Genomic DNA, 12240 nt, shown 5'->3' on the forward strand with positions numbered 1-12240 from the left:
TGGGTGAAGAGCTCAGACCTGTGTGCACTGTTTTGTCATAGGGATATTAATAAACGTTTGAATCAATTAGTGTCTGTTTTCAGTGATCCCAAATGATATGTGTCTTGTTTAAAGATGGCTTCCTTTGTAAAATCTTAATGTGTCCAAAAGGTCAGAATGGTAACAGTGATCGTAGAACCATAGAATGGCTTGGGTTGAAAGGGGCCACGATGTTCAGCTCGTTGCAACCCCCTGCTGTGTGCAGGGTCACCAACCAGCAGCCCAGGCTGCCCAGAGCCACATCCAGCCTTGGATGCTCAGGATGAAGCTGGTGGAAGCAGTAATTGCTATGTATGTTGAGTGTCCTGATGTGTGCCTTTGGAAATGGACATAGAGCAGTTTCCTGCTGCTAGAAGTGATGAAATACAGGTTTGTGGTATGCAGTTGTGGAAAACAGAGATTCCTGGTTTTGCTTTACCTTGATGTGATTTTAATAGTCATAGAATTGCTCAGGTTGGAAAAGACCTTCAAGACCATCCAGTCCAACCCCAACCCAACCATCCTACCCTAACTAACAGCCCTCCGCTCAATCACAGCCCTGAGCACCACATCCAAAGGGTTGTTAAACACATCAGGGATGGGGACTCAACCACCTCCCTGGGCAGCCCATCCCAGTGCTCAACAGCCCCAGCTCCCTCAGCCTCTCCTCGCAGGGTTGATTCTCCAAGCCCTTCCCCAGCCTCATTGCCCTTCTTTAGACCTGCTCCAGCACCTCCATGTCCTTTCTGTACTGAGGTGCTCTGAACTGGACACAGCACTCAAGGTGAGGCCTCACCAAGGCCGAGTACAGGGGCAGGATGACTTCCCTAGTCCTGCTCACCACACTATTCCTGATACAAGCCAGGATGCCACTGGCCTTCTTGGCCGCCTGGGCACACTGCTGGCTCATATTCAGCCCACTGTCCATCAGCACACCAAGGTCCCTTTCCATCAGGCAGCTTTCCAGCCGCTCCTCCCCAAGCCTGTAGGGTTGCCTGGGGTTGTTGTGACCAAAATGCAGGACCCAACACTTGACCCTATTGAAACTCGTATAGTTTGCCTTGGTCCATTGATCCAGTCTATCCAGGTCCCTCTGTAGCTCCTTTCTCGCTTCAGGCAGATCAACACTCCCTCCCCACTTGGTGTCATCTGCAGACTTACTGAGACTGCACTCAATACCCTCATCAAGATCATTAATAATGATGTTAAGTAGAAGTGGTCCCAGTTCTGAGCCCTGGGGGACACTGCTCCACTGACTACAACTCTTTGGGCCCGGCCATCCAGCCAGTGTTTGACCCAGCAGAGTGTACTCCCACCTAAACCATGGGCAGTCAGCTTCTCCATGAGTATGTAATGGGGGACGGTGTCAAAGGCCTTACTGAAGTCCAGACCACATTGACAGCCTTACCCTCATCCACTATGCGGGTCACCTTGTCATAGAATGAAATCAGGTTTGTCAGACAGGATCTACCATTCATAACCCCTTGCTGACTGGGCCTGATCCCCTGGTCGACCTTTAATTGGTCTGTGATGGCTCCTCCCAACATTACCTGTTCCATAACCTTTCCTGGCACTGACATGAGATTGATAGGTGTGTAGCTACCAGGATCGTCTTTCTGTCCCTTTTGGAAGATGGGCGTCCCATTCACCAGTAATGCCCTGGGGAGGGATAATTAATGCTTCAGTTCCTCATTGGCAATATCACAGCCTTTGCTTTACAAGGATATTCTAAAAGTTAGTAGCTTAAATGTTGAAACAGCAGTTGCTGACCTATTTGTGCACTACTCACCACCCTCTTTGCTCATCTTGTCTCTAGATTTCTTGCTGGCAGCCACAGCGATGGGCTCCATGTGCTTCTTGTTCCCCCCGGCCTTGTGAAGCAGCTTTCAATGATGCTGTGCTCACTGTCCTTTCTGATTCACCCATGTCAGTTACTATCCACTTCTGGATTTGAGTGTTGCTGACATCTGGTACTTCACTGTTCATAGCAGAGTTTCTCCAATGGTTTTGTAGCTGCCTGCCTGTGTTCTTACCCCATAGTCCTCTTGGTCTTTTCCCTGCATCCTTTCCTCCGTTGTGTCCCCCATTTCACTAAGTGCATGCAGTTCCATCTTGTGAAATGCTGTGCAAAGTGCAGCATTAGTACAAACAGGGATGGACTCCCTCGTGGTGAGTGTTCTGGAGGCTGCTTTAACTCATGTGTGTCCAGCCTGCTGCCTTGCCTGGGCTGCACTGACGGGGCAGGGCTTGTCTTGGGCCACATCTACATGGGTTGCACTCTAAGTAATGCCTCTAGTTTATTTCCATGGAAACTACAGCAGGTACAAAGAGCACAACAGTATTGTTAGTGCACACAGTCAGCTACAAATTGCTGTTGTTCAACATAGTCACTGCCACGATATTGAGGGGAAAAGCAGCGTTGAATGGCAGTGGGTGCCATTCTATCCTCAGTCAGGAGTTCAGTTCCCCTCCATTGCTCCATCCACACTCCTATGACAGTCATCATTGAGTCAGCTGCCCTCTGCTGCCATCCGTCACACTGCAACAACATGGAATGGGACACTGGGGGGAAGGATCAACCTGCACTGCTATACCACCAACATCAGCCTCGGACACTGTGCGCCAGTGTAATAAAATGGGAGGCATTGCTTTTGGAGCAGCCCTTCTAAATTATATAGTATACTTAACATCATTACATAACACAACTTACTTGAATCAAAAGATTTTGTATTAAAAAAATAGGAGGCAACAAAACCATAGAACTGTTGGGGTGTTTGATTGAAGCCTCAGCCTGGGTCAGTGGTAGTGACTGACATTTGCAGTGAGGTCTCAAGGTGTTTGTCTGAGATTTTTGATGAAATTTTCCTCTTCCTGCACCTCGTCCTTGAAAATCATTGCTTACAAATGCGTGCACTGCCAAAAAGTGATGTCTGAGTTTGGAGTGCACACTTCAATGCAGAATCACAGGGGTTGGAAGGGACCCCGAGAGGTGCAGCAATACCCTACAGCAGGTCATGCAGGTGGGCATCCAGGTGGGTGTTCAATGCGAGATGCTCACAGTGCTCTCTTTGCTGGAGACTCTTTTCGCTTGGAAGACAGAATCTCTGCAAAACTTGAGATCTCAAGGGCAGAAGTCTCTGAGCATGAGGGAGAGCAGAGGCAGGATGACTTGGCTGTTTGCTGCAAAGCCTCCTTATGTAATGGAAATGAGCGAGAGGAAAAACTGTGCTGTCAGTAATCTTATTCCACTCTGTTCCTCTGGGAAATAGGAAAGTGCCCAGAACTGTTATCATGAAGTTCATGGTGTGCTTGAAAGCACCAGCAGCTTTCCAGACCTGTTCTGTTTCCTGACTGGACAGCAGCAGTGAGGAGCTTTCAGGCTTTTAATGTTCCAGAAAGCAGCAGAGCTGTATCCTGGTGGATATGTTTTTGTATTTTCATCCATTCATGTCTTTTACTGTCGTAAAGCAAGGCCTTTGACACTGTCCCCCACAACATCCTTATGTAGAAGCTGGCTGCCCATGGTCTGGATGGGCGCACGCTCCACTGGGTGAAGCTCTGGCTGGATGGCTGGGCCCAGAGAGTTGTGGTCAATGGAGTGGAATCCAGTGGGTGGCTGGTCACAAGCAGCATCCCCAAGGGCTCAGAACTGGGACCGCTTCTATTTAACATCTTCATTGAAGGGGATTGAGTGCACCCTCAGTAAGCTTGCAGGCAACACCAGGTTGGGAGGGAGTGTTGAGTGCCGGGGAGTAAAAAGGCACTGCAGAGGGACCTGGGTTGATAGACCAACGTAAACTGGACTTGCTGGTGCTTTGTCAGGGTGACATGCCGGTGGGATCTCTGAGGAGCTGGTCCTGGTACCAGCTTTATTCCGTGTCCCCAGTGATGTGCAGAGAGCATCTCACAGTGAAAAACCCCATTTTCTCAGTCTTGTTACAGTCTTGGATAGTTAAATACTGTGCTAATGGTGGGGAGCTGAGTAGTGAAAGGGGTGGTAGGTGAGCATGAAGTTGGTAAATGCCAAGCCGTGGATAGAAGAAAAATTAACCCCTGTGCTGTGGCTGTAGGAAGATGTGAGTTGGGATGAGCATCAGCTTGTGAACATTTGGCTGAGTGACTTCCAGTTCTCCAAAGTCCTTAATTCCAAGTGAAGTGGCAGCCAAGGATGGACAGGATGTCATGAGGAAGGCTGCTGAGCAGGGGCAGTAGATGATCATGGGGATGGAGCAGCTGCCTTGTGACATCGGAGCTGCCAAGGCAGGGACTGCAGCTGCAAAGATGAAGCTGAGGAGGCATGATCCAGGTTCTCGTGACTTTGGAGGCAGTGGTGAACTAAAGGAGGAGCACAAGTGGGGAGTGGGAAGGTGTCAGCTGGAAGCAGCTGGTAGCAGGGGGCTTCTTTTTGTTAGCAGGGGGTGTTCTTCACATGTTACTTTCTTTTCCTTCCTTTAGCAGTATCCTTACATCCTGTCAGTAACCAACTCTGAGCTTTGAGGCAGAGATGATCATATAATGCAGCTTTATGTGCTTGAACGTTATGTTTAATGAACTCACTATGCCGTGGTTCTGTCATTAAGCTCATATTTGTATTTTGTTTTTAGTTTCCAATAGGAACTTAAAACTTGTGCTGTGGGACTTCTTGGGGCTTGAAGCTGCTTTTCCTGGGGTTGGAGTTGATGTCTGAAATGCTGCTTTGTTTCTGAATTTTCTTGGCACGTAACTTACCCAGCTCCTAATGTGGTCATATGTATGAGGGTCATGCTTATAAAAGCCTTTAGTACTTTCTGAGTGCCATAGTTTTTGGGCATAGTACAGTGTTAGACACCGAATGGTAAGTATGTGAAATCTCTTAGAGTGCTTCACTAAAAGCTCTGACCTCTTGGGTAATTTCAATGGCCTCTCAATCTGTCAAATCTCTTGTTTCAGGAAGTTAAGAAGGATGTAGAGCCCAAGGATGATGCCCTGCCACCCAGAAGGGAGAAATCTGGCAATGTAGCAAGTCTTGTGCAGCGCATTTGTACCTATGGGCTTCCAGCAGGAGGAATTCAGCCTCATCCGCCATCCAAAAGCTTCAAGAAGAGTACGTAATGTTTATAATTCCTTCAATGGCATAAGCAGCTGATGAGTATTTTTTTTAATAAACATTAATAAACATTAATTATTTAATGCATGACTCAGGTTTAGGGATGTGCTGGACCCTAGGGAGCCCAAGCTTTTTATTCTAAGCTGGTAGATGGTGTAGTTCTTAATGGTAGTAGGGATGGATTCTTACAGGAGCAGAATTTAGACTCCTTCCAGATCCCAGAGAATATGGCCTTGCTATTTTGATGTGCAAAGAAGGCAATGAAAAATCATTGTTGGTGTTGAATTTCACGTGAGCTTGATTCATATTGTAGCATATCCAAATGAGAGCTGAAGGTGTGTTCATCATAATTAAAAGCCTCCTGTGGTCACTTCTGTCTAGATAAGTTTAGCTACAAATTCAGGGCTGTTTGATGAAGAAATACTTTCTAGTTCAGGCTCCTCTTACTGGGTAAGTTTCTGTTAGTATGAATCAACATGGAGATAGTGGAGTACAGGAAAAAGTAGTGATCTTCCTTTGGCTGTAACTGGAGCCCCTAGGATGGTCAGCTGTGTGACTTGGTGCCTTCATGTTTGTAGTTTCTGTGTTGTAATGGCAGTTAGATCAAAGTTACTAAAAACTAGGGGAGAAAACTCTACCAGGCAGGGACTGCAGGTTGTTATAATTCTTCAAGGGCTGCTCTGAAGGTAATGCCTCCTATTTCATTGTGTTGGCCCTCAGTGTCGGATGTTGGGATGGCAGTAGGTGCTGAGCCCAGGTGAGCTGTGTGTAGGAGGTCCCATGTGTTGGCCTTGGATGGCTCCCACTGAAGGCAGATGTTGTGCATCAGCTTCTGGGCAATGTGTCTTTCTGTTAGTTTGGTGCATTTATCCAGGGAAATGAAAATACAGAGCTTCATGTTCTCTTTTCCTGACTTTTTGCCCTCCAGAGCTGAGGCTGCACACCAGCACTGAGTTCCTCAGTTCACTGATCCCTCTCAGATGCCACAATATTACTCAGTGTCTGGTTTGTTCTGTACTGAGGGCGCTGCGTGTTGATGGTCTTCTGGTATTCTGAGGTTGGACTATCAACTCCCCTGTAGTAAATCATAGAATCACTCAGGTTGGAAAAGACCTTAAAGGTCATCAAGTCTGACTGCGACATAACCGTAGTGCCCTAACTCTAACAACCCTCTGCTAAATAAAGCAGCTTGGGAGGCAATGTCAGCTCATCTAACGGAGTATAGAAATTAAATGGGCCCTGTGAGCCTTAGCACTTGGACAAAATAGCGTGATTTTATACCAAGTAAGTGTGTTGGATTGTTGCTGCTGGTGACAGTTGCCATCAGAATTGTGCTGGCTGTTCTGGGCAAGGGCTCAAGGCACAGCCTTCAGTTTGAAGGCAAAAAGCATAAACTGTGTGAGCACAGCAGCGCTGCAGTGTATGGGGTGCTGGTAGGCTCCTGCGCCACTGGCTGGGAGTGTTGGAAGCCATTTCAGCACCTTCCCCTGTTAGGATGTCATTTGTTATTTTAATACCAGAAGTGCTTTAATTCTTTGTGGTAAACACCTACAGACAGCTCTTTATTTTAATTTTGCCCTTGTGAAACAACTGCTGATCAATGCTTTAGCTTAATTTCTTGACTCACACTGGGAAAAGAATGGTTTTCATGCTACATCTAAGGTATGGTGTTTTAGGCTGAAATGGCAGAAACTGGGAAACCAGAAGCATATTTCTTAGCTGTCGGGGATGACTTACAAGTGTTCTGCTCACATCTGGCCCTCAGGAGCTCAGGAAAAAGGTAGCTTTCATTTCTAAGTGTTGTTATTTTCTCCATTTCCCTCCCGCCAGAGGCCAAGAAGCGGCAGTGCAAAGTGCTCTTCGAGTACATCCCGCAGAATGAAGATGAGCTGGAGCTCAAGGTGGGGGATGTGATTGACATCAATGAGGAGGTGAGTTGTGTTCCAGAGCTGCTTTCTTCTTTGTGTGGACAAAAGCTATTTTCAGATTTGATCTACTTGTTAATTACAAGAATGTTGGAAAAATAGCATTTAAAGCAAGATATTAGAAGGTAAAGTGAATAGCTGAGGAGATCTTTCTCCCAGGTTCTCAAACTGAATTAATACATACTAGAAATATAGGAGAAGTATTTGGTGTTCTCAGCAATAGAACTTTGTTTTTTTTTAGCTTGGAGAAGTCTCTGAGAAGACCTATTGTGGGCATCCAGTGCTTGAAGGGAGCAAATAAGCAGGAGGGGGAACGGCTATTTGTGAGGGTGGGCAGTGATAGGACAAGGGGGATGGTTTGAAACTGAGACAGGGCAGGTTCAGGTTGGATCTGAGGAGGAAGCTTTGCACCCAGAGGGTGGTGACGCACTGGAACAGGTTGCCCAAGGAGGCTGTGGATGCCCCATCCCTGCAGGCATTCAAGGCCAGGCTGGATGTGTTGAAAGGGACCATGATGATCATTAGTTTCAGTCACCCTGCTATGTTTAGGGTCACCAGTCACCACCTTTTACACCAGGGAAGAATACAGTGAATCATCTGTCTTGATATTCAGAACTTGATGGCAATGACCCCATGTATCTGAATTGTTGTGAGGGTATTTGTTTTATTTTCCCTAACTGCATACCTTCTTGATGCCTGTCCCATTCAATAGCAGTTTGTTCTGTAGAAGGCTTGAATGTGTGAGAAGAACATCTCTTGTAAGAACTAGGTTGGCCAGAGAACCTGCTGAAGAGACCAGTGCAGTTATAGAAGGCTCTTTTTAGAAGCAGCTGGGAAGCTTCTGCACAGCACAGCCTGCTTGTGCAGCCTCTCCTTGTTGTCTCACTGAAAATCTGAGAAAGGAGGGAGATTTAACATTCCTTTCCGGCTGTGTGTCTGTCAGTGCTCTTAAAGAAGATTGGAGGTTACTATTTTTGCATGTTGACTCCTTCTGAAGAGAGTGCTACCTCTCTGCATTGCCAGGCGTGACTTTTCCATTCCCTTGGTAAGGGCACAGCTGTGCTCCCAGATGCACCACTGAGTTCTGCCATTTGTTCTGTTAGCTTTGAATAAAGGCAGCAGTCACTGTTAGCAGATGTCTTGGTAAACCCACTCACTAACAACACCATCACAGATACCATGGATGGGCATTTTGTAAAGGGGTGCTCCTGGGTAACCTCATTAGCTTAATTTGTGGAGGCTGCTAATTACAGCAGTCATGGCTCCATAGCCGTGCTTCCTCTGCTTAGGAACCCTTTATTGGGGACACGTTCTGGTTTCAGTTTATTATTGTAGCTTGTTTCCTGTGCCCTCGCTTACCCTTTCCCACACCCTACGCAGCTTTCAATGAAGAGCAAATTCCCCCAAGGCTGTGTGCTTACTGTTGTGGTGGAAATAAAGAGGTAAACTAAATAAAGAGCCCTACTTTTAGGGCTCAGTACTGCCATCTGCCTTAGGGACAGTGCAGTGTACAACACATGCAACTGATCTCATAAATTGAATAGTCAGTTATTTACAGTGTTATCATAGTGTGACAGAATGGCTCAGGTTGGAGGGACCTCACAGCCCCAGTCCATGGGTTGGGTGCCCCCAGCTCAGGCCCATGAATGCCTCCAGGGATGGGGCAACACAGCTCTGGGCAGTGGCAGCGCCTCACCACCCCAAGTGAAGGAATTCTGCCTTAACCATCTGAATTTCCCTTCTTTTTAATTAAAAGCCGTTCCCCCTTGTCCTATCACTATCACACCATGTAAAAAGTCACTCCCCCTCCTGCTTACAAGCTCCCTCAATTGTTGGAACACCCCCAGCTCCCTCAGCCTTTCTCCACAGAGAGATGCTCCATCCCTCTCAGCATTTTCCTGGCCGTCCTCTGGTCCCACATCCCGTCCCATTGATTGTGAGCTCAAGACTGGAGGCAGATGCCTTCAGAAATGACCTGATCAGCATCGAGGACAGCTGGCTATAAGGCTTAGGAACAGGGAAGAAGAGCTGTGTGCAGTACGGTTGTTTAAGCAGGGTTTCTGTTGTCAGAACTTGTGGGCTACGCGTGCAAGGCATGTGCACAAATGATAACTGTATGATTTCTTCATCCTTTTCTTTCTCTTTTGTGTCCTTTTTTCCTTTTTCTCCTTTTCCTCCATTTCTGTTGGATACAGAGCTGCACAGTGTGCTTGTCTGTGGTGTGTCAGGCTTTACTGTTGGATCTTCAAAAAGAATTCAGACCAGCAAAGCTGTTTGTCGTATTTTCCCTTTTGCTCAGTGCTCTGAGTGCTGTCCTGTCATAGAAAGAACGTGGTGGAGTTAAAAGAAAGTTCTGATGTTTGGGCGGAGGGGGCAGGAAATGATTGACTTGCTCTATTTTTGGTGACTGTGTCTATGTATATCTATGTATATCTATATCAGGGATATGATTTAGTGTAGGCTTTTTAGAGTTAGGGTTCTGGTTAGGCTGCGGTTGGACTTGATGATCTTTAAGGTCTTTTCCAACCTGGGTAATTCTATGATTCTATGTGTTTGTTGTGCTATCTTGTTGTTGTTAAGGTAAGTCGTGGTCGTTTGACACTTCCCAGAATTGTCCACAGGCTTTTAGAAGTGAGGTGTAAATGCAATGGATAAGCATTTCTTAATTGCTCATATGGCCGTAATTAAATGTCACAGTGATTGCTACATTTACACCTCCTTTTCTTCTTAGTAATGTGCAAACTTTTTCCGTGCAGGTGGAGGAGGGCTGGTGGAGTGGAACCCTGAACGGCAGGTTGGGGTTGTTTCCTTCCAACTTTGTGAAGGAGTTGGAGTTGGCGGACGATGGAGAAACACAGGATGCTCTGGATGATGCAGGTGCTGTTCTGTCCTGTCCTAATCCCTCGGCAAAGCCATTTTAAACCTCAGGTGTAATTTGGAGCGCTGTGGTTGCACAACCTTATATTTGATTCTAAGAATAAAATCTTTTTGGTGTGCTGTCTGAGAAATACAAAAATGGACACCGGGTCAGAACTGGATCTGTTTGGAAGGCGGCTTAACATCGAGCTGTTCCACTGTGGCTGTGTAGCGGAGGTAACAGCAGGCTGTCTGTAGCTGTGACTCGGTCTGTTGCCTTCCAAGTGTACTTCAGAACTTCAGTTCTGTTGCCTTCAGTGTACTTCAGTTGTGGAAATGGCATGCCTGTAAATATTAGTTTGTGGGATTGGGGGTAAATGCTGTCCCTTAAATCTGAAAGTTGGAACAAAACTGTGAACACTTTTGTTACCTACTGGTGAATAATCTCAGACTGCTTCATCTGATTTAACCGTTCAGCACTTTAAAATAGCATTTTAATAACATTACAGTGTTCAATACATTCACAAAGAGGTTGTTTGGGTCATGCTTTAGTACTTGTTTTGAGCAATAGCAAAGCTTCTCTTGGTTCCTGGAGACATGTCGCTCTCTGTAAGTGCATCAGTTTGCTTTGCTATGGCTGTTGAAACACAGCAGAGTCTTTGAGGTCGTTATTATTCAGCATTGATTCTGGCTTTCAGCAGCCATCGCTGTGCTGTGTGTGCACAAAAATTAGCAGAAAACATAAGGATGAGGACAGGCTGTGCAACATTGATTGTATTTGTAATGGCGAGAAGTATCAGCCGTCTGACAGCTTAGTTGTCAGAGTACTCAGTGTAACGCTGGCATCGTTTCAAATGGACTTATGTTCAATGTACAGCTGGAACAAAGCGTGAGGGGTTACAGCTGTAGGAAGCTGTTTGACAGTCACTCACACAGCTGTTTCTCTTCTGTTTTTTTCCTCTAAAGAGCAAAGAAATATTTTCAGCTATTAAAACAACTATTTGTTCCTTCTTTGTTTTTTCCTTTCAGAGCCTGTTTTCAGTGGTCCTACCTCACCTGTGGCCTCTCCCGGGAATGAAAGTGAACCTGGATCTGGACCAGCACAGCCGAAGAAAATTCGAGGTGTTGGGTTTGGAGACATCTTTAAAGAAGGCTCAGTTAAGCTTAAGACAAGATTATCCAGTAATGAATCGGAAGATAAAAGGCCAGATAAGGTTTGTAGTGCTTCGTAGTCCATTTGGGGTTTCCTGTATTTAAAAAAGGAAGAAAAAATGTGACATCTGAAGACCAAACATCGTATTGGTGTTGGCTGCTCTAAAATTTGTCAGTGTTGTTCAATAATCAGACTCTAATAATCTGAGAGGATGCCATGGGAAAGGCAAGAGTAGCCTTAGCTACAAAACAAAGCAACAGCCCCTGAACTTCTCTAAGTTATATCTTGGAATCCTAGAATGGCCTGGGTTGTAAAGGCCCACAGTGCTCACCCAGCTCCAACCCCCTGCTGTGTGCAGGGTCACCAACCAGCAGCCCAGGCTGCCCAGAGCCACATCCAGCCTGGCCTCAAATATCCACCATGGAGGCAAAAAGGTCTGTCTATTCAAATGTTCTGACATTTAAAGAACAAACAAGTAGAGAGGGAAAATCAACCTAATATGAAAAGTGTTCTTTTAAAGCCTGGTGGTTTAGGACATAAGGGGTGTTCCAACACATTTGCAGCAGTCTCTGGTAGCTCTTTTCTCTTCAACTGACTTTGTATGTAGTCTGTGGCTGGGCTGCTGAGTCTCTTCCTCCTCTAATAAGTGCAGCCTTTACATCAAGGAATATCATTTTGTTGTTTCCCTTCAGTTTTGTGCTGGATGTTGAGGTATAGTACTGGCTATGGTGCACTGTTACTAGCAGAAGTGTCCTGCAGTGAATGCTGCCAGGTTTTTGGCTTCATCGACGTTGCTGTGACCTGCAGGTTGTGCAAGTCCAAAAAGCACTTTTTAACAAGTTTGCATCCTCTTTCATTTGCTTTTCCCCTTTTTTGAGTATATGGTGAAAGAAGTTCTTCTCCACACATAACTTAATGCTGAGGAGATGCTACACATGTGGGAGTTGCTCCACCTTTGTGTAAATGCTGTCAGAGTGTTTCAGGGCATAACTCTCAGTGTGCCTGGGTTGCTGGTGATTGCTTGTTGAAAGGCAGCTTTCCCTACTTTCTAGCTTATAACTTGGGAGTGGGAGATCTTACCTGGAATACATTCGATTGATAAGAAATCTGCTAAGCTGTTTGAGACTGTGTTATTTGACTACGTGGACACTGAAATGCATTGGTGCTTTATTTTGTTCTTCAGCTTGTTTGTGTTGTTATGG

At 46.0% G+C, this 12240-nt stretch overlaps 1 protein-coding gene across 4 annotated transcripts in view; it reads left to right on the forward strand.

The window, feature by feature from the left end:
• The window catches only part of CD2AP (CD2 associated protein), a 52181-nt gene that overhangs the window by 21527 nt on the left and 18414 nt on the right, over nt 1-12240 (forward strand). For all 4 annotated transcript variants that reach the window (XR_014944312.1, XR_014944311.1, XM_085542322.1 and 1 more), the window contains 4 exons: nt 4948-5101; nt 6935-7035; nt 9786-9906; nt 10915-11099. Coding sequence is in view for 2 of the 4 variants with exons in the window: in XM_085542322.1 (XP_085398448.1) it covers nt 4948-5101; nt 6935-7035; nt 9786-9906; nt 10915-11099 (561 nt within the window). In the remaining 2 variants the exon portion in view is untranslated. The remainder of the gene's footprint in view (nt 1-4947; nt 5102-6934; nt 7036-9785; nt 9907-10914; nt 11100-12240) is intronic.

Source organism: Coturnix japonica, chromosome 3 (assembly GCF_054131305.1).
Source record: "Coturnix japonica strain WE chromosome 3, WE-NBRP24, whole genome shotgun sequence".
Lineage (NCBI taxonomy): Eukaryota > Metazoa > Chordata > Aves > Galliformes > Phasianidae > Coturnix > Coturnix japonica.